The sequence below is a fragment of the Lemur catta genome, chromosome 16 (genome assembly GCF_020740605.2).
Source record: "Lemur catta isolate mLemCat1 chromosome 16, mLemCat1.pri, whole genome shotgun sequence".
NCBI classification, from domain to species: Eukaryota; Metazoa; Chordata; class Mammalia; order Primates; family Lemuridae; genus Lemur; species Lemur catta.
In genome coordinates, this window is record NC_059143.1 from 2,450,910 (window position 1) to 2,474,912 (window position 24,003).

Below are 24,003 nucleotides of genomic sequence, written 5' to 3' on the forward strand. Positions count from 1 at the left end.
TAGAAATTTAGAATAATACAGGTAAAGTTAAATTAATGGTTATGTTATTTTTTTCCTTGCCCTACAGAAAAACAAACAAAAAAAAGATGTACCTTCTTTTTGAGAAATCATAGAATTACAAAAATATTTTGGGTGATAAAGAAAATTTCAGTGAATTTTATACAATAAAAACTATTTAGGCTATGTTCTCTGACTAAATGCCCTAAAACTGCGGGTGGGAGTGGGGGTAGAATTTATAAACCTAAAGAAATCCAATCCATTTGAAAAATTTTTAAAGAAGTACAGGGAAGGAGAATATTAGAACTGCAGTTGCAGACTATTTGGAAAACTAATAAAAACAAGAACACTACGTATCAAATCTTATGGGATATGGCTAAAGCTGTATTCAGAGGCAAATTCGCAAATGTTTTCCAAAATCACACATGAAAGAATGAAAACAAGTTAACCCTGCGTTCAACTCAATATATTAGCACAAATTTTAATAACAACAATACCATAGAAACTAAGGAGAGCAAAAATAAGGAAACAATTTAGAAAAAGCAGAAATTAATAAATTAGAAAACAGAAATAATGGAATCAATCAAGAAGAGAACTTTGGAAAAAGCAAACCTCTGGCATATTTAATCTAGAAAAAAGACAAGAGGCTCAAACTAAAAGTTTAGAAAGGACATATATAATGTAACCTACACCAAGATGCAGGGGAGAAAGAACTCAGGGCCATCCTAGCAAGCAGCTGGAAGATTTCGCAGCCAGGCAGCTGGGATGCCCAGTGGTGGTGGGTGGAGGAGGGGAGGTGCAGGGCCCCTCTGCAGGTGGATACAGCTAGAAGAGCGGGGAGAGGCCCACTGAGCCTCCGTCCCCAGTTTGTGGTGGTGGCCTTTGGACTACACAGACACAGGGGCTGGGGGTGGGCCACAGCCCAGCAATCTGGTTCCAGTGCTCCATACACAGGACTCTCCCCCACATCCCCACTCAGTGAAGTATCCCCCCTCAGTATGTTCCTCTCCTTTTCTCTCTCCAGTCCTCTCTCTGGTCCTCTCCCTCCCCAGGCCAGGTCCTTCTGTTCCTGGCCAGGATCCTTTGGTGTCTTAGGAAGTTCAGGCCTTTGGCCTGAGGGAAGGGCACAGTCATATCCCCTTTTGGAAGTTTCCAAAGTGGGAAACTTCTGGTCCTGCTGGTAGAAAGGGGAGAAAGGCCCATCAGAGTGACTGGTCCGGGTGCCGGATGGCCACTGGCCTCTGCCCCCAGTGGCTCCCATATTGGTTAAAAAGAAAAATTCAGAAATTGCATAGGGTTAGTTTCTTACCAGGGCTGGCACAGCTTTGGATCTTATTTGGCCTAAAAAGTGTCTGTCCCCTTCCCAGTCTTGATACTTACTGAAACAAAGCCTCCGTTATTAACTGCTCCTTGGCAGACTCTGTGCTAAATTGTCCCTACCCTGAGCCACTTCTTTTTCTTTTTCTCTTTTTCCTGAACTGCACAGGTAGGTAGAAGGACTATGTGACCACAGTCAGAACATTTGCAGAAGAGAGCCCAACCCTCAAGGTGAGAATTTGAGGATCTCTGTGTCAGGGACCTGGAAATCCTGGGGAAATGTGAATATTTCAAAGTTGACTCCAAAATATGTAGAACACAGCATAAGTCCCATAATCATGGAAGGAACTCAAGTTCCTCACCTTTTCTAAAGTTATCCTAAAATTACCTTTAAATACATTCAGATAATCTACTTTTTCCAGTGCATTCTTATTCATTTGCAAGGAATTATTAAACAAAGATAATACAATACTCTATCGACTCATATATTCTGAAATCTACCCAATTCATTTTTTGTAGTCAATATGACCCTTAAACCCAAAGCTGCCAAAGATTGCATGTCCAAGACAAAGTACAGAATGTCTCCCTTCTAAAAATAGAGATCAAAATCCTCAGGCACTGGGAGTTTAATTGAATAATGCATAAAGAGAAACTTCCACCATGATCAAATAGGGTTTGTCCTAGGAATGTGGAGATTGTTTAATATCCAGAAATCTATTCACAGAATTCATCACATCAGTCTCCAAATGACAAAACTCATCATCTGACAAATCCTTTTTGAAGGGCCTCTGTGTGGGAAGTGCTATGCTGGGAATACTCACTGACATGGTGGTCCCTGTCCTCAGGGGACAGCTTCCCGAAGGGAGACATAGTCAGACGACAGTGGTAACAGGGTGGCTTAGGGGCACAAAGGAGCCGCTGCCGGGCAGCCCAGCTTTGCTTACAGGGTCAGGGACAGTGGCTGGAGGACTACAGGTGTGTTCCAGGGAAGGGGAAAGCACCAGCCCGGGGTTGCCCCACGTTCAAAGGCTGGGAGGGGAGAGAGGGCAGATGACGCTGCGGGGAAGAACACAGGGGTGGGAACAGCACACCTAATGCCAACGAAGCCAGAAGGAGGAGATTCCCAAGGAGCAGATCTCCTGCACCTCCTGCCAAGGAGTTTCGCCTGCCTGGGAGGACAGTTTCAACAGAGTGGCATGACGTGATTTGCACTTCTAAGAGGATCCATGGCCTCCTTGTGCAGACCGGCAGGTGGGAGCAGTGGCTTAGGAGGATGCCAACGCCACCAAAGGGAGGATGATGGAGGCTGGACTGGGCCCGTGGCTCTAGGGATGGAGAAAGGAGGACAGAAGAGGCCAAACTGAGATGCGGGTAAAGGCAGGGAACACTCAGCCAGGTAGATGGCGATGTTGACCCCGAGATGGGGACACAGAAGGAGAAGCTGGGGTGGGGAGGAGCTGGCGTGGGGAGCAGCTGATGAGTTCAGTGGAGACATGCTGAGCATGAGGTGCCTGGTGCCATCCCAGCTAGGGTGGCCAGGGAGAGGCGGATGAGGGTCTGGAGCCCTGCAGGGGACTCTGGGAACAGGCGGCGAGAGCTGTGTGCACCGGGAGCTTGCAGGCGGCAGGGTGGCTGAGAAAGGGGCCTCAGGAGCTCCCACGTGCTGAAGGCGGCGTGTGCGCAGGCCACGGGGGCGACTGGCTCCACAGCCCCTTACAGGGTATCTCCTTGTTTTAAAAAATCTAAGAAAACTAGAAACAGATGGTAACATAACAACCGAAATTTTATTTAAAAGTGGAAAAAGAAGCACATTTCCCTAAAAACGTTCTGCACAGCTAATTCTTAGGATGTGAATAGATGTTTACGTGTGAAAATAGAGGGGCCCCTGATCAAGTAAGTCTGGGGGATGCAGAGGGAAGCAGGCACTCCTCTCCTGCTCGCAGTCTCCAGAGACGCGGCTGCGTGCTCGGCAGTCTCCCAGAGGTGGGCCAGGACCCAGCCCCTCACCCCAGTCCTCAACTGAACTCGCTTCCTCCGTGGGACAGCCTGGCTTTGGGAAGTGCCCGTGCAGGCAGCCACAGTGAAATCAGAGGCAAGGACGAGACACGCGAACTTGTTACTGTGATTCTGGATATTCTAGTCAGTTTCATGGGACATGAAACTAATATCAGGAAAGAACAAATTATAATTGTTCTCCATTAATTATGTATCTCGAAAACCCAAAAGAGTCCATTGTCAAACCTACAGAGTTAAGAAAGGAGTTTACCGACAAGGCCAAATATAAGACAATTATACAAAAAAATCAGTACCTTCCGTGTGAACCAACAATGCCTTGGTGATAGGGGTAACAGAGAGGGGAAATACCCTTTATGACAGTGACCAAAAGTACAGAATACCCAGAATAGCCCCGACAAGACGGACATAGAACTCAGGAAGAAAATGGGACGTGGTGGCCGACAGGAAGAAGGTGAAACTAAATGAAGAGCCGCGCGCTGTTGCCCACGGGCGGACCAGATGTGCTGATCCTAGGGATGTTGATTCTTCCCAGATTAATGAGTGGAAACGTGATGAGGTGATTTTAGGTCCATCTAGAGACGTGGTCAGGAACCGCTGGGAAAGCCTTGAAAGCTGAGCAAATAAGAGGAGTCGCACTCAAACATCTTAGAAAGTGAAAATAATTAAAATCACATCGGATTTGCATAAGGATTAACGGACAGATCAGTTGAATAAAACAGACACCTGAAAATACCGCTCCAGCATGTAACCTAACGTGATAAATACAAAGAGAATGGCCATTGTGTTATAAATAAATATATGATGCATCTGAATTTAATAAATAGCAAATTAAATTATCATATGATAAATATAAGCCAATACGACATTCGTCTATTTAAACCACACAAATCAAGAAGAAAATATTGGTCGTCAAGGGCTTTCTGAACATAAATCCAATAGACAGAATTGTAAAGGGAAAGGAAGATATATTTGAATACTTAAAATATAAAACTTCTGTCAAAAAAACACAAAGGCAAGCAAACAGGAAAGCCATTTGCAATATGACAAAGATATATTTATGAAGACCTCCTCTTATTCATAGGAAAAACAAAGTTGGCAATAGAAGGAAACAGTTAACAGAAGAAAAAATACCATATGGAAAAATATCTAACTTTACTATAATCAAAGAACTATAATATACCATTTGGAAAAGACCAAGTCTATTATGATTAAGAACAGGGATTTTCTGCTGGTTTGGGTGAATGGAGCGGGCACTCTCCTGGCGTGAGTAGAAACGTGTACACATTTCTCCAAGGAAATGTAACAATGTTTATCACTGCCCTTTAAAACCTTCTCGATGTTTCCTCTGACTATCCCAAAGCAGTTGTCACAGCTGTGGACCAAGTTTTAGCAACAAGTCAACTGTCATGGCCTTATTTCTAAATGCAAACGACAGGAAACAACCCATATTATCCAATAATAGGGTTCAGTTAAATAAAGATAAACCTGTGCGGTAAAGTATTAGGCTTGGTGTTTTCAAAGCATGTTTGATGGCCTTGGGAAATGGTTATAGCATAGAGTTAAGTTTGTTGTTTGTTTGAAAAGCAGGATATAATTTCACAGTATGTTCTCAATTTTGTGTACAAATATATATACAGAAAAACTGGAAGAAATACATCAAATGTTAACATTTTATCTCTGGGCAGTAAGCTAATGAATTTTTATTTTCTTCCTTATACTTTACTGAATTTTCTTAATTTATTATGATGAGCATATTTCTTTTATAAGCAAAATGGCATTATTAATTTGTGAAAAAATAGTTTACATTTTAAAAAATCACTTAGAAAATGATACTGTTGAGCTAACTCCAGCACTGTGGCATGCCACAGGGCTCTGTCCTACTCAACATTTTATTTCAGATTTGAGGACGGCAGAAGGGAATCCATGCTTTCCCTTGGCACCTCATCTCTGTGGTGGGTTGGGGACAGCTGGGGAGGTGCCTGTGTTCTTCTACCCTATTGGGACTGGCTTGTATTGCCTGTGGCCAGGCCAGGGGGCTCAGCTGTATACCCAGGGGCCTCTGGGCGCGCCATCTTGGCCAGAGTGAGGATAGGGCTGTCATAGGCACCTGTAGGGGAGGCCACATCACCCAGGTATGCAGGCACCTGTCTCTCACGTGCCATCTAGGGGGGCGGTTCTGCTCTGCCCCAGCCACGTCGGTACCCCCTCTTCTTATGGTGGCAGAGTTGGGAATAAGTGAGGTGGCATGGGATCCGTTGTCAGGGTGCAGCCTGCTCGTCCCAGGGACAAATATGGGGACATGTGCAGGCCCGGGGGTGCCTGGATCCCATGGCCAGCGAGGCGGGGAAATTCGAGCCCGCTGTGGGCAAGGGGGTCTTGTGCAGTGAGAACAGAGAGGACACAGGTGGACCGATGCCAGCCTGGCTTCCACGTTTTCCTGCTGGGAAGGGGGTCGGGGAGTTCAGATTGAAAGCCAGAACCTGGAAGCTGGACGTGTGGTTTCAGAGCTAAATCCAGAGCCTGCTGTGGCCCCAGACCCCAGGCGCTCAGCAGACTGGCCCGGAGGGAGTGCTGGGCATGAGTATTGTGGGGCCCAGTGCCCTACCCCAGTCCCCTCAGCCTGCCCCCCCTCCCCCAACCCTGTGTGTCCCGGCCCACGCCTCGCCCCCACTGGGGATCCAGGAGAAGCTGGCTGGCCTCCTAAATTGCTCTAGAACATTCTAGCATTCTGAGCTTTGTCCCTGCACCAAACGCATGCTTGCCCTGAGGCGGCTCAGCAAAGCCATACCCTGCCCACCTACTTTTGCCCCACCCCAATCCACCTGCTTCCTAGAAACATGAGGGCCCAGATTGGGCCCAGTGAGGCCGTGGTAGGGGTCCTGGGGGGTGGGGGAGACTGGCGTTCATCGGGTCCTCTGTGTCCTGGGGATTGCAGGAACCCCTGACTGGTTAGCTGGGTGTTGACCGTCAGGACATTAGGGCACCAGCTCGCTGCCCTGTCCTCCTGTGGTGCAGTTCCGGGTAGTGAGAGGGAAATGAGCCCAGGTTGTGCATCCCAACCTCGGTAAGGCGGGCCTGCGACAGAAGTGCAGGGCATGGCAGCGTGGGAGGGCCTGGGCTGCTGAGGGGGGCAGAGACCTGCCGGCCAGTGCCAAGGGCACAGTGCTGGGCACGGTCGCTGCACGCCTGGCTGCAGAGTGAAGCCTTGAATGCAGGGAAAGGAGGGGCCACCCACCCACCTGGGGCCATCGGATGACAGGGGAGAGAGGCCACCCCAGGAGCAGCTGCGGGCCCAGGGTGCCGAGCCGGTCCCCCCAACACTGAAGACCTGGGCACTTTCTAATCCATTATAGGCCAACGCTTCTGTAAGATACATTGAGAATGAATTATTAGAAAAGGCAAAGTGACAAAGACCAACTATGATGTACAAAAATCCCTGTTTTTTTGCTAAATTCCATAGACATAAATTCACCTCATCCAGTTGCTATAAAAGCTCCTGATTTCCGTACTGATCTCCTTGTGGACAGTAACAGTTTGTGTCCACGGGCCACAGATGCCCCTTCCCATCGCGCTGGGGAGCAGACGGGGACAAGACCTGTCTTCGGGTCTCTGAGGGTGTGGTGGGCACAGGAGGAGATATACCCTGGGAGCCCCTAAGGCATCTGGCCAGCCCGGAGCCCCTGCTCTCCCAAGCAGCTGCTCTGACTGCACCATTTGATCCTGGGGATACGCGTGGGCCAGGAGTGGGGCAGGAGCTCCTGTGGGTCACCCGAGCAGTAAAGATGACGTCAGAGTGGTGAGCACCACCAAGGAGACATGACATGGTGGCAGGGTGGGGGGCTTGCAGGGAGCAGCCAGCAGGTGACTTCCCAGCCGAGATCTGGGGGGCAGGAGGCACAGCGTCCATGGCCAAGGGAGTGGGCTCTGCTTGTTTACAGAAAAGCAAAGCCAAGCGTCTAGATGGGGCTCTGGGGACAGAGTTCAGCAAACAGTGAGGATGGACTCTGATGAGCTGCTTTTCAAGGGACCATAGGTTTCCTGTCCAGCAACGAAGCTCTGGAAGAATTTTAGCATGGCAAAGCCAGGAGGGCCTGAGCTGTGCACCCCCCCAAGGTCAGGGTGGACGCTGGGAGCTATGAGGCTGTGACCCAGAGCTGGGCAGAAAGTGGCCCAGGTATTCAGATCCTGTTACTCATTCCCACCTCCCCTCCCCACCGCCTGTCCCCGGGCCCCACCAGGCTCCAGCTCGGATAAAATTGGTAGCACTTGTGTGAGTGACATGTTGTTTGCCTTCCAGCTTATGAGAAGCCTCTGAGTTATCTCAAGTTTTTCCTAAAACAACATTTTTCTCCATTTCCTAAAAAATAAAAATAAAAAAAAAAGATTATCTTATTTTGTACGATATGCCATCAGCCAGGGAGCAGAGCATCGGCAACACTCGAGGGTTGCATAGCAACTGGCTTTTCAATTGATTTTTTGAGAAGGTACCAAAGCTACTCAACTGTTCTCATTTTGAGTATTTCCTAGGATGATGAAAATCAAAGCACATGGAAATCAGAGACTTGGGGACCAGCAGAGAAGGACATAGAGTGTCTTGCTGTGAAAAGCCCGGTCAAGACAGAGTGTGGAACGCTGGTTGGAATTTCCCAGCAGTGGAGGTGAAAGGTCTGAGAAACTCTGACTGAGTGTCTCAGTGGAAGGGATAGAAGACAGGTGCTCAGGGTGAGCTCAGGGTGGGGCTCAGCCTGCCCACCTGCCAGCCCCCTGCAGGGTGTCGGCCTTGGAGCAGCTGCACAGCCTCTGTGCAGGAAGATGGGGAGTGAGGATCTGGGAAGACACGTGGAGGGTCTTGAGACAGGTGCCTGGGGGGGCAACTGGACCTCACTGCTCACCCCAGGGACAGGCCCTAGCCTCCAGAGCATCTGGGTACCAGATGGTGGTCCAAGGCATGATGGCCAGCCCCAGTCATTTTTGGCCCACCTCCTGGTGCAGACCCACCCGGGTCCAGAGAATGATGGAGGTGGCATTAGGGCTGGGCACAACCCTTGGGAGGTATCTTAGTCCATTTGGGCTGCTCTAACGAAAATACCTTAGACTGGGTAATCATAACCAGTGGAAATTTATTGCTCACAGTTCTGGAGGCTGGGAAGTCCAAGATCAAGATGCCAGCAGATTTGGTGTCTGGTGAGGGCCCCTGCCTCATAGACGGTGCCTTCTGTGTCCTCACATGACAGAAGGGTGAACAGGCTCCCTCAGGCCTCTTTTATAATAGCAGTAATCCAATTCATGGGGGCCCCACCCTCATGACCTAATCACCCCCAAAGGCCCCCCATTTCCTAGTGCTATTGCATTGGGAATCAGTTTTCCACATACGAATTGAGAACATAGCAGGAGGCCACTTCCCTGGCTGCCCACAGGCCTGTTCGTGTGCCAGCCCCGGGAGGCTCATTTGAGAATCCTGTCCCGGTAGCTTGCCTTGCTCTGGGGACAGCTTCCCAGGGTTCTGGGAGGATGGCTGGCAACAAAATGCTTTAGTGATAGAGGAGGCTCCCGTGAGAAGCGAAGGCGCCTTCCTGCCCTCTTGTGTTCCCAGAGGCCTGTCAGGAGGAGGTCTGAGCGGGACGCCCCGCCTGGCACGCGAGAGGCCCCAGCCTCAGGGAGCCCACGTTGCGCTCAGCCCCGGGGAATGTGGTGGAGCGTGTGTTCACAGAGCAGGGACCGTGGGGCCTTATCCCGGTTGTTCATTCTGGCTTTGTTAATATTTGTGGGACCTTGAGCAAGTAATTTAATGTCACGGGACCTTAGTTTCCCCAGTAAGGGAGGATCCGTAAGACCCCAGCACACAACAGCAATGACAGCGGTACTCAAGGCATTCCTGCAAGTTACTGTGTGGGGAGCCTTTATGGGGCAGGCACTGTCGGAAGCCCTGTATGTGACATCACCCCCTCACCCTCACAACAACCCTGTGGGGTGGTCACTGTTACCGTCCCCATGTGGCAGCGAGGGCGCTGGCTCTGGAGGGTGCGCCATCTCCCCGGCGTCACGCAGTGGCGGAGCCACTGTTTCTGGAAGGATGGGCTGGACTCATTCCCGCAGGTTGGGGGGCACAGGCTTCACGTTCCTTGCCGCTTGCTTCCCTGAGGGTGTCCCCTATACCACTTGCTCCCAACCAGGGGTGATTTTGCCACCCCTCCCCCACCCAGGGGACATTTGGCAATGCCTGGAGAGACTTTGCTTGTCACAGCTAGGGGAGGGGTGTTACTGGCTTCTGGCAAGTAGAGCCAGGCATCCCACCATGCACAGGGCAGCCCCAACCAACAGGGAATTATTTGGCTCCAAATGTCAGCAGTGCTGAGCGGGAGAAACACGTTCTGCTCCCCTGACCCGACTGCGGTCCTGTTCCGCGCCTGTCTAGGAGGGCCGCTCTGAGGCAGGAGCCCCCTCCGGGCCAGGGCAGCTGAGAAGGCTGGGCTGATGCCAGATCCCCTTGGGGCACCAGCCCACCCCTGCAGGTGGGCCAGCTGCCCCAGGGACTGGTGTCATGCTCCATCTTTATCCCCATGGCCGCAGAGACAAGGACAAGGAGCATTTGTGGACGCTGACTCTGCGCCCCGCCTGCACTGGCACGGACGGACCCCTCCCCCCAGCGCCACGCTCGGCACTGCCATTGTGCCCATTTTGCAGATGGGGAGCCCAGGACAGCGAGGTGACTTGTCCCAGAACATACAGCAGATGAGAGGTTTGGGCCAGGCTCCAGCTCCCAGCCCTCCAGCTGGCCAGGTGAGCCCCACCTGCACTTGCTACTGGCAGGTGGGGCTCTGGCCGGTCCGCGGCCTGTGCGGTCCCCCGTGCAGAGGCCGCAGCGGCGGGACGCGGTCGCCGGGAGACCGGCCCCAGGGGCCGACCCGCTTTCCTCCCGGTCTCCCGGACCGAGGCGGGGAGAGCGCGAATAATCCTGCTCATTCCAGAGCAGACGATGGAAATATCGGGGAGACAGAACTTTGGCTCGAGTCTTAACCGAGTTCCCAGGTGGGTCCCCAGGAGGCCGCGCCGGGCTGGTCCCCGAGCGCTCGCGGCAGCAGCGCCCCCTGGCGGCCGCCGGCCCGCCCCGCTCGGCCCTGCGGGGAGACGCGCTCTGGGCCCGCCGGCTGGGGCGCGCCACCGGGGTGCCTGAGCGCCGTCCTCAGCCGACGCTGGGAGCGTAGCAGCACCTGCATCTTAACCAGGTGTAGTTTAAGTGACACGGTGTGCGGAAAGCCTGCGCCCCGTGGGCAGCTGCCTGCTGACCGGCGCGTTCCTGCAGGCTCAGCGCTTCCCACTCGCCGCCCCAGGGCTCCTGGGGACTTCCCACCGGCCGGCCCGGCGCCCTGTTCCTCGTCCCCACCCCAGCCTGGCCCCCTCGAATGCATGTGCTCGTTCCGTCATGCTACCATTCTCGCCGTGACAATGGCAAGCACCCAGCAGCAGGGCCCCTGCGTTGGCAGCAGAGACTGGGACTGCTCAGGAGGTGTCTGGCGTGAATGAGGAGCAGGTGCCGCTGAAGGCCAGCGTGGGCTCAGGAGCCACCTTACCTTGCAGGAGCTTCTGATTCGACAGACTCAGAAGCCAGCAAGAGTGACAGGCACAGGGACATGCGGCTCCCCATGTGGCCCTGTGACTGCTTCAAGGAGATGGGACTGAGACAGGCAGCTCAGAGCCAGGGCCCAGAGGGCCAGGGCAGAATGGGGGGCTTGGCGCTGGACACCGCCCACCCAAGGCCCATAGGCCTCCATAAGCTCTTGGCTGTTCCCGCAGAGCCCAGTGGGGTCACCCAGGCCTGAGATTCTGGGACTAGCAGTGTTCCCTCATCCTTGCCCTGGTCCAGACTCCTGCCAGCCCTGGGGAAAATTCGGCCAAGTGACCCTCCTGACCCAAGTGAGGGGTCACCAAGCCCTTGGCTCTATAAGGTCCTCGGATCTGCCCTCTGGACCCCGCAGTTGGATCACTGGCCCCTTTGTGCAAGTCCTCAGACCCCTTCCCTCCCAGGCTGAGTGAGCCAGACAGGCTGGACTAGGGGTGAGTGCTGGCCTCGTGGGGCAAGGCCCCCGGTGCTGCACTGGGGCGACCCCAGAGCCGAGGGCAAGGTCTGCTCCTGCATGTGGGCAGCTCTGTGAACCAGCTTAGCAAGGAGGGTCTCAGCGCGGAGACAGGTCAGCGCTCACAGGGCCCAGGGAGGATTCCTGCACACCCCAGGGAGTGGGCGGAAAAGGTGGCCGGGGCAGCCTAGGCCCTGGGCCCCAAGACACTCAGGCAATGGAGCCAGATTGGAAGCCTGTGTCTGCACTGATAGATTTCATGTCCACACAGGGCTCTTGAGGGGCAGTGCCCACCCTGAGGGACAACTGTCCTCATGGGGCCCCACTGGAGGTTCTGGTGAGCCTCTTGGGAACCCACCTATTCCTGAGCTCTGAGCCAAGGCTGATCGGTGTGTGAGGGGAGTTCAGCCCACACAGGGCTCCTTCTGTGTCCTGGGGATGGGTGGCCCCAGGACTCTGTCACAACCTGGACAGCAGGCTTCTTGGGCTGGCCCTCCAGGGGTCCCCATGCGGAGGCTGGAATGTCTGAGAGCTGTTCTTACAGTGGAGAGCCTGGCCCCAGGGCTCAGAGGTCTCATTCACTCAGGAAAGGGACCCCTCAGCTACCCCCCCCCCCCGGGTCTGGACATGCCCGTGCACTGCTGAGCCTCAGGCTGGTTCTGCAGCCACCGCCGGCAGAGCCCGCGGCACTGCTTCCCAGGAGCACCACGGCCCAGGCTCACTCCTGTCCCCACCGCAGCACGGCTGAGAGCAGGTGGGGTCGCATAAAAAGAATTTCCTGGAGGAACCAATGCAGAGAGGAGCAGGCAGCCAGGAGACAGGCACCTCAGGGCCGGGACGGTGCAGATGACAGGCGTGCGGGGGGAAGAATGTCTCAGTTGAAACAGGCAACTCTCTCGTGTTCCCTCACTTCTGGAGGAAGTCCAGATATGAGGAACAGATGCGTTTCCTCCCGGCTCAGGGGAAAGCACGGTTGCCACGCTATGATTCCTGGCAAGGGCACAGAATGGTGGAGTCTGGGGTGCCCCAGGGAGCAGGAATGCACCTGTGGGTCTGTGTGCATGCCGGCCAGGGGGTGGAGGGGCAAAGGAGGCAGAATCCCAGCGTGGTCCCACTGGAGCAACTGCTGGGGGAAGCTGCTGGCACATGAGGACAGTCTCCCATACTCTGGACAGCAGCAGGGAGGCCCTGGCAGGTCCTAGAGAGACCTGGGCCTGGGCTTTTCCCATGGGTGGGATTGCCTCTAGGAGCAGGTGCCTTGCCCTGCCCACAGCCAGCCCGGACCTCCCTCCTGGGCCCCAGACCTGCCCAGCCACCTGCGTGTCTCTGCCTAGACATCAGTGTCTGTGAGCAGTCCCTAGAGGCATGTGGAACCCGTGGGAAGGCTGCCAGCAGCTCTCGTGGAGTGGGGGGAGAGGGTGAGGGAAGTAGGTCTGGGGTACCAGAGGCAGGAGTTTGTGGGTGTTTGTTTGGGGGCTGCCAACAGGCAGACCTACTTCAGCCAGGTTTTGGTCCTTTCAAAACTGTCCCACCTGCCTGGCTTAGGTCCTGGCCGGCCCTTCTCTTTGGGGCAGACCACTTGGACCGGTCGCCCCAGAGGGCTGCACCCCAAGAAGCAGGAGAGCTCCCTAAAGCAACGCTGCTGAGCTCTTCCAAGTAAGCAAGCTGGGCAGGAAAGACCATCCCCACGACTGTGTCCCTGGGCTCTGTGACCCCACACTCTCCTTCCCGAGCTCGTAGCCCCCTCCCCGGATCTCCTCTCTGCATTGCCACCAGGCACCAAAGCCAGAAACCTGCTCCCTCCTCCTTCCTTCCCACCCTGCAGCCCTGAGCCTCTCAGCTCCTGCCACCATAGGTCCTGACCATCCTGATGTGGCACCAGCCTCCATCCATCTCAGCTGCCACACTGTCCCCCTCCCTCCCTCCCCCCAACTGACCCAGAGGGCTCTTTCTAAAATGCACATGGGCCCTGCCCCAGCCTGTTGGCATAAGGTCCATGTCAACGCAGGCTAGTTCCTGGGCACCCACATACCTAGCAAGGATAAGAACCCTGCCCCCGGGCTGCTCCCTGTCCATCTGAGACAGGCTGGAATCTTGGGAAAGCTGGGACATTGCTAGAGAGAGAGAAAGTGCGAGCAACTTCAGTCAAGATCCCAGGGACAGGTTGAGTCCCTGGATGCCTGAACACTGATGTGACCCCCTCCTTGACTTTTCAGGGTGGCCCCCCTCCGGGACCCAGGCTCCCCGAGGCCAGTGCACAGAGACCGTCTCTGAAGTCGTGCTCCCAGGGCTGCCTTGGCTCCAGTGCAGCCTCCCCTGCCCAGGCCTGAGCCCCCAGCCTTCCCCTCCCCCTCCCCCGCTGTCCCCGCAGATCGCAGAAGCTGGGAGGGCCTCCCAGGTCACCCCAGCTCTGGATCCTGCAGCACAAACTCCCCTGGGGCTGGAGAAGGCAAATGGCAGTTGCCCTCTTGGAATGGGCAGAGAACAAAACAAGGCAAGAACAAAAACACCAATCAATACTTCAATAAATTATCTTGCCGCAGCAGCAAGATCACTTTGGCTGCCAAGAGGGGTTGGGAAGCCCAGCCTCAGGGAGGAAAGGGGATCAGCCAGAGTCTTCCAGTCTGCAGAGGCGTGGAGAAGGGGCTGTCCCCTCGAGGGCCTTTATTCTAGGGTTCTCCAGCTGGGACCTGGGGCATGTGTTTTGTCCATAGAACTTATTTTAATTTGAGCCAGTGTTTACTATTAGATGGCCATCCTTGTAAACTCCAGATGTAATGATTGACCTGAGAGGTCCAGTCTGGCAGCCCCAGGCCTCTGTTCTGCTGGCTCCAAGTGGACACCACCCCTCCTCCCGAGCACGGGCCCCTGCGTTTGCCATGGCCTTGCCGCGCCTTAGCACCCGCCAACTTTCTGCAGCATCATAGGGAAAAACCAACCTGCCTCACTGACTTGTGTCACCTGCCTTGCCCCTGTAGGCACTTGGGTTTGTAGCATCCTCCCAGAACGTCCCACAGTCTGCCCACCAAGGACAGCGGGCCTCTCTGCACACCCCGCACTGGCTCGTCCCCGTCCTGGGTCAGCCTGGCTCCTGCCCTTGGCTCTGTTCCCTACCTGATGGCCTTACTCCTGTTTCTGGTCCTGACACTGGGGTGTGTCTTTATGGCTGGACGCTCAACTCAGAGACTTGGCCCAAGCTCTTCTTCCGCTGGTGTGTGACATACCAGCTGCCCGAGACCAGCCGCCCTCTCTCACCTGCCAGCCAGTGCCTTGACCAGGGATCCCCCCATGGGAGGAAGGGTATTGTTCAGACTCTCCTAGTGGCAAAACAGGACTCAGAATTGGCTTTCACAAGAAGAGTAACTTCCTGATGCATAAATGAGACATATCTGCAGCAGGCAGCCTCTCAGACAGTCCCCAGTGACCCTGTCTTTTGGTACTCACGCCCTGGTGTAGCCCCCTCGCCCTGAGTGTGGGCTGGACTGAGATTAGATCCTAAACATTGTGTCCTGGAGGTGCGTTTGTTTTCTTGCAGTCTCTTGTGTCACATGTGCTGGGGAAGCAGGGGGCCATGGTGAGCTGGCCAGGGAGGTGCCCACACAGTGTGGTGAGAAGCTGTCAGCCCTGCAGCCTGTGAGGAACAGGCTCACTCACATGAGTGAGCTTGGAGTGGGCCCTCCCTCAGGGGAGCCTTCAGATGAGCCCACAGCCCCATTCTCAGCTGGACAGCAATCTCCCGAGAGACCTTGAGCCAGAGGAACCCAGCTAAGTTGCTTTCGGATCCTTGACTCAAGGAGACTGTGAGACGATTAATGTTTGGTTTTTTTGGCTGCCAAGTCTTGGGGTAATTTGTTACGCTGTGCTAGATAACACACAGACTCATGGTAAGCAGGCTTCAGGCTTGGATGAACCTAGGTGCTGGTGTGAGGATGCCAGGAATGCCCCATCTTCACCTCTGGGCCCAGCTGTGCTCTGTGGGGGCTTTGTCCTGGGGGGGAGGTCTCTCCTCCTGTGGTTAGGGGGTCCCAGAAGCTGTGGGCCCACGTTGCCGTGCCGACTCCCTGGCCTGCCGTGGTTGAGTGCTCACCCCCGACCATCACAGTGGCCAGGAGGATGTGGTGCTTGCATTGGCCAGGCCTGGGCCCCCAGCTCTGAGGCCCGGGATGTGACCCAGACTGAAGGAGGGGATGGGCCACCTGTGGGAACAGGGCAGGCAAAAGTCACCGCAGCCTACCGGGGACGCAGGGAAAGGGGCGGACTAGAATTGTGTGTCCCGCCACAGGAGGCACGGAGCCCTGTGGGCAGGCCAGTTCGCCACCGCAGTGACCCCTCGACACTGGGCCGGGAGACGTGCCCTGCAGGAGGCGGGGCCCAGAGGGGCGCCCCGCAACCGTCCTAGACAAAGTGGTCATCAGGGACCGTGGTGCTGACCTTCTGATTGGGACGAGGGCTGGCAATTTTTTAAATTTTATTTTAAAAGTTAATTCTTGTTTGAGTTGATTTGTTTTGGACTTCATTTTGTTTTTAATTGACACATAATACTTTTACATATTTATAGGGTACAGTGTGATATTTCGATACGTGTGTACAATGTGGAATGATCGAATCAAGGTAACCAGCACATCCGTCACCTCGAATGTTTATCATGTCTCTGTGTTGGGAACGTTCACAGTCTACTCTTCTAGCTGTTTGATAGTAACAAACTGCTAATTACAGCAGTGCTATAGAGCACTAGAACCTATTCCTCCTAGCCCGCTGGACTTCCTATCCATTAGCTGCCCTCTGGCTCTGTCCCCTCCCCAGCCTCTAGTGACCACTATTCTACTCTTTTCATCTACGAGACCCACGGTTTTAGCTCCTACACAAGAGTGAGAACACCTGGTTATTTATCTTTCTGTGCCTGGCTTATGTCACTTAACATAATGGCCTCCAAGTTCATCCGTATTTAGGCTGGCAATATTAAGCCCTAGCAGCCACAAGACCCCAAGCTTTAACCCCAAAGCAAACCCACCCATGGGGGTCCCTTCCTTCTCACTGACACTCGAAGCTCATTCCCGAGCTGGAGCCACGAGATAGCAGATCCTCTCATCTGACCCCTTCTTCAGAACCGTGACCTCTCAGGGTTACCCGGAGGCACGTATCACCTGGCAGGGACTCGGGGGATGAGCTGGGGTCCGGCTTGGATGGGAGGCAGATGCCCACTGCCCCGGCTCCTCTTGCGTGAGTCCGAGTGGGCACGTTATGCTGCCCCGTCTGGTTATGTTGCAGAAACAAACAAGCTTCACATCCCAGTGGCTTAAAACAACGAAGATTTACTTCCTGCCCATGCTGTGTGTCTGTTGTGACTTGGCAGAGGATTCCGGTGTCATTGTCACTCAGAGGCCTAGGTGGCAGAGCAGCCACCATCTCGGTGTCACTGGACCACATGCCAGAGAGGAGCACTTGCTGAAGCATCTCAGTGGGCAGTGAAATGCTCTGCCGAGGAGAAACTTGTGCCACTTCGGCTCACAGCTCATTGGCCGGAGCTAGTCACATGCTCCTGTCAGTCATGGGGGCAGGAAGTGCCCCCCACCCCCCACCTCCTTCAGCTTCCCCTGGGCAGTCCATCACTGTGCCAGCGCCCAGCAGGTCCTGGTCACGAGATGGCTCACTCTGGTTTATGACTTACTCCGCTGGGACATGCTGACACCTTGTTGCAATGAGCAGTCTCGTCTCCCAGGAGCCGGAGACGAGGTCTTCACAGTTGGCTCTGTGCTCGGGCCTCGGGAGCTGCTTGCCATCCCCTAAGCCATGGACTTGCATAACACATGGGACTTGCCTCCCTTGGCCTTGAACCCTTCTTCCTTCTTCTGGAACTACCCGGCTTACTAACAATACCCTCTGTCGGCCTTTTGATACTTACACACACAAAGAGAAATATGTGGCTGTACTTTGTGTATGTTTATGCAAGAGAAGAAACAGAACACCTGCATACGTATTTACCAAGGAATGTGCGTCTCGGTTTCATGGACAGATAAATCGTTAAAGAGGAAAAGAGTATGCCCAGGGCTCTTGAGGGACTCTTAGTTCTCGTGGAGGAAACTACTTCAGTGGTGGGGGTATGTGGTAAGAACAGAAACCAGTGCCTGCCATGAGGATCATGGAGTGGGACATGTGCCACTCACAGGAGCCTTGCTTTTGAGACGACATGGTACATGTTTTATTTGGGGAGGCAGTTTAGGGCAGGGGGCTAAATGTAGATTTTGGTTTGAGGCTTCCTAGGTTCAGATCTCAATTCTTCCACTTCCTACTTATGTAACCTGGGACAAGCTACCTACCTTCTCTGAGCCTCAGTTTCTTGTCCAGGACTTCCCTCTTAGTCCTGAAGACTAAATGAGAAGCTGAGAGTGGTGGCTCACACCTGTAATCCTAGCACTTTGGGAGGCAGGAGGGTTGTTTGAAGCTAGGAGTTCGAGACCAGCCTAAGCAGGAGCGAGACCCTGTCTCTACAAAAAATACAAAAATTAACCTGGTGTGGTGGCGTACACCTGTAGTCCCACCTATTTGGGAAGCTGAGACAGGAGGATAGCTTATGTCCAGGAGTTTGAGGTTGTAGTGAGCTATAATGACGCCACTGTACTCTTGCCTGGGTTACAGAGGGAGACCCTGTCTCAAAAAAAAAAAAAAATAAATGAGTGTGTCTGCTGATGTCATGGTGCAAAGCGGGTATGCAGGACGGTCTGTCCCCAGGCCAGCCCTGGCTCTCAGGTGTGCACCATGACACACAGTGGAATGTGGTTGCTCCCATGGCTTCCTCTCCACAGCTCCTGTGGGGATGGTCTGTTTATATCCATTCTTTGTATGGCTCCTTTGCTAGAGCAGTTTCTTTTCTTCAGTTTCTTTCCCTCCATTGTATTGGGTTCTGAAAATACCTTCAAATGGAGAAAACATAAGGTTATCTCCTGCTTCCTCTGGGCCTACATGCCATATTGGGACTTCTCTCTTCCATGGCTGGACCCTCCCAGGACTGTGAGCTCTTTGAGGTGAGGTCCACACCGCATTTACCTCCTGTCCAGGGCCTGCCCAGAACAGGTGCCTGATGGAACGCAGGAACTCCTGGAAATGGGGGGAGGGGACTCTGGGAGGCCTTAGCTGACCTCAGAGCTTCGCTTCCACATCTCTCTTGAACCCTGTGTGGTGACTTTGTATGGAAACCCACGTGGCTAAGTGTGGTGGGGAACCTCTCCTTCCATTCAGACAAATGGAGCCAAGTGGGAGGCAGGTCCTGAGAGTGACTGGGCATGGCGCCCAGTGTCACCTGCCACTCCCCAGTGGATGGGGTCTGTCACCACCACACCCTGCTCAGCCCCCGACCAGTCCACCAGATGCCACCATCTCTCCCGTCTCTCCCACCCCCTACAGTCCATGAGCCTCATCGAGATTGGGAACCCCTCTCAGAGCCTAGAGAACGTCTGCCGCTGGGCCTACCTGCAGCAGAAGCCGGACACAGGCCACGATGAATACCACGATCATGCCATCTTCCTCACACGGCAGGACTTTGGGCCTTCGGGCATGCAAGGTAAGCCTCGCCCCTGCAGGGCCACAGAGGGGAGTGAAGCTGCAGTGGAGCTGGGAGGGCCCCCAACAGCCTCCGCCCAGGAAGAGTGTCGAGGCAGGAAGGGGCTGTGGCCACCTTCACTGGGCGAGGGTTGGGGTCAGTGCTAGTGACCTCCTGGCTCTGGAACAGCATCAGGGCCTCTGCCATTTACCCCAGGGGAACAAGGAGATCAGAGGGAGTGCAGTGGGCAGAGTCTGGGCCTGGAAGCCCGGAAACCAGCCAGGGTCTGTGGCTGCGCTTCAGGGTTATTTGCTCCCCCAGTTGCTAAAAAACAAATTGAACAAGTTGCCAACCTTTAAAAGTTTAGAGATTTGTACATAAAGATTCAAACTTTATAAAGCTGACAGATCTAGAAGAAGAAATTGGCAAGTCTACAATCATAACTGAAGATGTTAACACACTTCTTAGCGACTAACAGAACAACAGACAAGAAAATTGGTAAAGACAGAGAAGATTGGAATTAAGCAACTCTACCTGCTGGGTGCTGGAGACCACGGCACCGGACGTCAGAGCCTGCGCTCTGCGTGTGCACAGCCCGACACGCCGCACCAGGTGTGCTGGGCCACTGGGAAGTCTCAGCGAATATAAAAGATCAGAGTATGTTCCCTGACAACACTGGAAAAGAAAGATAAGAAATTCTAAATGTTTGGAAATTAAACAGTACACTTATAAATAATCCATGGGTCAAAGAAGAAACGACAGTAGAAATTAGAATATAGTTTTGTAAGGAGTGAGAATGACAACATGACACATCAGAACTTGCAGATGTAGCAAACATAAATAGATTGGTATTTATAGGCTTAAGTGCATTTATTAGAGAAATAGGCTGAAAAGTCAATCACATATGTGTATATCTCAAAAAATTTGACATAGAGCAGCAAGAAAAGTAGAAGGAAGGAAATTATAAAGATAAGTGCAAAATTGTTGAAATGGAAAACAATATAGTACAATAGAGAAAGCCAACAAAACCAAAATTTGGTTCTTTGAAAAACATAGATTAAAATTGAAAAACTCTTAGCAATGCTAATTTTAAAAAAGAAAGAGAGAACATACAAATTTACTAAGATTGGGAATATAAAAGAGACATCGCTACACATCCTTCAGAATTTTTTGAACGGCTTTATGTCAATATATTTGTCAATTTGAATGAAAGGTACAAATTCCTTGGAAAAAGACAAAATCTGAGAAAAAAATAGAAAATCCAAATAGTTTCATATCTATTAAAGAAATTAAATTTGTAATTATTATAAAAGCCTTCCTTTATAGTAAACTCCAGGACTTGACAGCTTTACCAGATAATTCTTCCTAATGTTTCAGGAAGAGAATAGCAATCACACACAAACTCCCAGAAAATGAAAAGAGAAGGAACATTTTCCAACTAGTTTTATGAGGCCTGTGTAACATCGGTAGAAAATCTGAGCAGGACATCACAAGAAAAAGTTTACAGGTCAATATCTCTCATGAATATAGATACAAACTCCTCCCAAAATATCAGCAAATCAAATCTGGTGCTAGATTTTTTAAAAAGATACTATATCACAATGAATTTAAGTTTATTCTAGGAATAGAAGGTTGGTTTAACATTTGAAGATCAATCATTGTAGTTCATCACATTAACAGAATAAAGGAAAACATTATATGGTCATCTCAATTGATCTAGAAAAAGTATTTGACAGAATGGTTTTATAGAATGGTTTACATTTAAAAGGCTGAAGTAGCTCCCTTTCGCATGCAATGGAGCCAGTTGATCTGAGTGTTCTTTCAGCTCTTTGTCTGCGGGAGAGTTCTAACGGGTCAGGGCAAACTGCCCCATAGGAGAGGAAACCCACACAAATTTTATATTAAGTGACCTGATCCTTCTTTTAAAAATGTGAAAGGAAAGACAAGGATTACCAAATATTTAAACAAAACAAAACAAAAAAACAAAACACAGCATGAAAAAGATGGACCAAGATGGAAACAAGATAAAAAGCTTGAAAACTGACTTCAGAGGAAATAGAGATACTTTAGAGACTGAAAAAGAACATTTTGAAAACCAATATTCCCAGAATGTTCGAGGAAGTACATCCATAAACCCAGAATAGGTTGCTATAAAGAACTAGAGAACAAGTATGAAATTAAGGATATGATGGATAAAATAAAAAATTCAAAAGCGCAGGCATCTCTCAGTTTGGAGCAAAAAAAAAAAAAGGTTCAAATGAAAGAAAAATTAGGAGACCTAGAGGGGCAATCCAGGAGGTACAATACGTATCTAGTAAGATTCCAGAAAGAGAGAACAACCCCAAAATAAAATAAGAGGGAAAGAAAAAAAGAAAAGAGAAAGATACTTTTTTGAATCATACAGGCTTATGTCATGCTAAGTAGGATGCATGAAAAATACACCCACAGCAAGGCACATATTCATACACGAGCTTTGCACAGAGGACAAAGAGAAGATCTCAAACTTTGCTCTGGCACACTGAGTCAACAATTGTCTCAAAATCTGCAGAGCAAAATATATATATATAGATTTTCCTGTTTATTCCAAGGGGAAAAGACAACAGTTAGATTACAATGGTGCTATTTTTACAGAAAAGTGTAAAAGCCAGCACAGCCCAGGTCCCTTGGCCCTCCTTCCTTTCTTCTCTGTTTTCTCTTTGAGCAAATTCCCATGGGGTATGGCAGGAGTGCGGGGGGGTTAGGGTTCTGAGAGTTGGGGCCGCACACTTGGGTGGCCTCTAGGAAGACCCCTAGGGGTATAAGCAGAGGCCCTGTCATTTCACCCCAGCTCTGTGCCCATCTCACTCCACTTCTATCTTGTCCAAGCTGCCTCCCTCTGCTGAGATTAGAACTGGGGCGTGAGCTAGATCCCATTTTCTGGTCTCCTCGGTTATGTGGAGTCTCAGCATCATGACCTTCAGCCACCCTCCCCATGACCCTGGCCTGCCACGGCTGCTGGCCTTGCCTCCTGCAGCTGATCTGACCTCTTAGTCCCCACTCGCCACGCCCCTGCTGTGTGATTTCTTGGGTCAGTGTGGCTTATTGATTGGCTCAACAGCCTTGCAGCCTCTAGCGTCACAGAGATGGGTCTAGCTAGGGTATGTCTCAAAGACCCCAGAGAAACCAGGGGTATCCGGGGAAGGTGCCCAGAGGAGGTGGCTTGGTGGCCGTGATGACAGCAGACGGGACCAGGCTGCCTCCAGCAAAGAGGGTGCGGAGGAGAACAGGCGAGCCGCAGCCTGTGACACCCGGACTCAGAAGTGGCCCCACCATCGTGTGGGGATGGGCTGGGGTCTGCTGCCTGGGTGGTCTTCTGAGCGGTGCCAGCTGAGGGGTCCTCAAGGAGAAGCAGCACTTGGGAGTTAGGCCAGGACCCCCCCCCCCCCCGGCCGCCGTCTGGGCTGCAGCAGGGTCAGGGCTGCCTCAGGCTGGGCTCTGGGCCTGGGAGCTGGAGCCGCCCCTTGTCTCCTCCCAGGCTACGCTCCTGTCACCGGGATGTGCCACCCCGTCCGCAGCTGCACCCTGAACCATGAGGATGGCTTCTCCTCGGCCTTCGTGGTAGCCCATGAGACCGGCCACGTGTAAGTGGCCTGGCCATCCCTGTGGTCTGGGGAAGGGGAGGGCGTGGAGGGGCACCCAGAATCCCCTGCCTGCCCACTTCTCCGGGCCTTGGGAAGGACACGCCTGTGTGGACGTCACTTGGGATAGATGTTCTGTGCTCCCGGCGCAGCGCAGGCCCGAGGCCCACTTTCTGCAGCAGGGAGAAGTCACAGGAGGCTGTGCCTGTGGCCGGCGGGAGCCCGGGCCTTGCGCGTTACCCACTCAGGTCACTGGCAGAGGGGCTCCCGCCCGTTTTATAGAGAAGTCGCTGAGCCTCCTAGGCGGTCGCCCAGAGTTAGCGAGCTGGGTGCAGGAAGCCACAGCCGCGGAGTGCGTGTGCCCAGCACCATCTGAGTCCCCGAAGCTCATGGCCGCACTGCTGAGTGTGGAGCGGGTGCCCCAGACTAAGAGCCGCAGCGCCTCCACTGGACTCTCACGGAACAGTGCCCCTCCTTGGGGACGGGGTACCTGGGGGGCTGCCCGCTGGACGCCATCGCCCCAGAGCGCCCAGCTTTAAGAATGTAGCCCGTGGAGAGTCGGTACCTCCTGGCTTGGGCAGACCAGGCTACCAAGGCCAAGGGAGGCAGCAGGAGAGGCAGGAGGGCCTCCTAGGGTCCTGGTGGAGTGGGGCTGGCAGGCCAGGGCACTGGCAGGGGCCCACACACTGCCTTGTCCCTCACAGGCTGGGCATGGAGCACGACGGGCAGGGCAACCGCTGCGGCGACGAGGTGCGCTTGGGCAGCATCATGGCGCCCCTGGTGCAGGCCGCCTTCCACCGCTTCCACTGGTCACGCTGCAGCCAGCAGGAGCTGAGCCGCTACCTGCAGTGAGTACCACCCATGTCCCTGGGGGCGACCCCTCCACCCCTGGGCTCAGCGCTAGGAGGGCGCGAGTCCCTGGTGAGTCAGGGTCCAGCCCAAGCCCTCAGACCCCGGTCCCCCGGCCGGAGGTGCAGGGGAGGAGAGGGCAGGCCTGTGAGAGGACTCTGACCCGGGAGGAGGCCCCACTGTTGGGGGCCGGGCCTTGAATGGCGAGGGAGTCAGGCAGCTACTCTGGGATCTGCGCAACGCAGGGCCTGGTATCTTACACCAAGGACAAGAGATGCAGCAGGGAAACTGAGGCAACACAGCAGAGGGCCGGGGGTGCAGGCAGGCCCACCTGGCAGCTCCAGAAGGGTCCCAGTGCCTCACAGGCTGGATGGCCAGCCTGGCTGAAGGCTGCTGTGGTGCCCACATGTCTCCTCACAGCTCCTACGACTGCCTGCGGGACGACCCCTTCGCCCACAACTGGCCGGCGCTGCCCCAGCTGCCCGGGCTGCACTACTCCATGAATGAGCAGTGCCGCTTCGACTTTGGCCTGGGCTACATGATGTGCACTGCAGTGAGTGACGGGGAGGCAGGCTCGAGGGCTGGCCCAGCCTGG

The 24,003-nt window shown here is 53.3% G+C and overlaps 1 protein-coding gene across 2 annotated transcripts in view; it reads left to right on the forward strand.

Moving 5' to 3' along the window:
- Positions 1-24,003, forward strand: part of ADAMTS2 (ADAM metallopeptidase with thrombospondin type 1 motif 2) — a 142,764-nt gene that overhangs the window by 78,495 nt on the left and 40,266 nt on the right. Inside the window, exons 4-7 of one of the 2 annotated variants that reach the window (XM_045527756.1) lie at positions 18,807-18,963; positions 22,457-22,562; positions 23,264-23,407; positions 23,829-23,961. In XM_045527756.1, coding sequence (XP_045383712.1) covers positions 18,807-18,963; positions 22,457-22,562; positions 23,264-23,407; positions 23,829-23,961 — 540 coding nt within the window. Of the gene's footprint in view, positions 1-18,734; positions 18,964-22,456; positions 22,563-23,263; positions 23,408-23,828; positions 23,962-24,003 lie in introns of those variants that run through there. The other variant, XM_045527757.1, reaches the window with a different exon arrangement.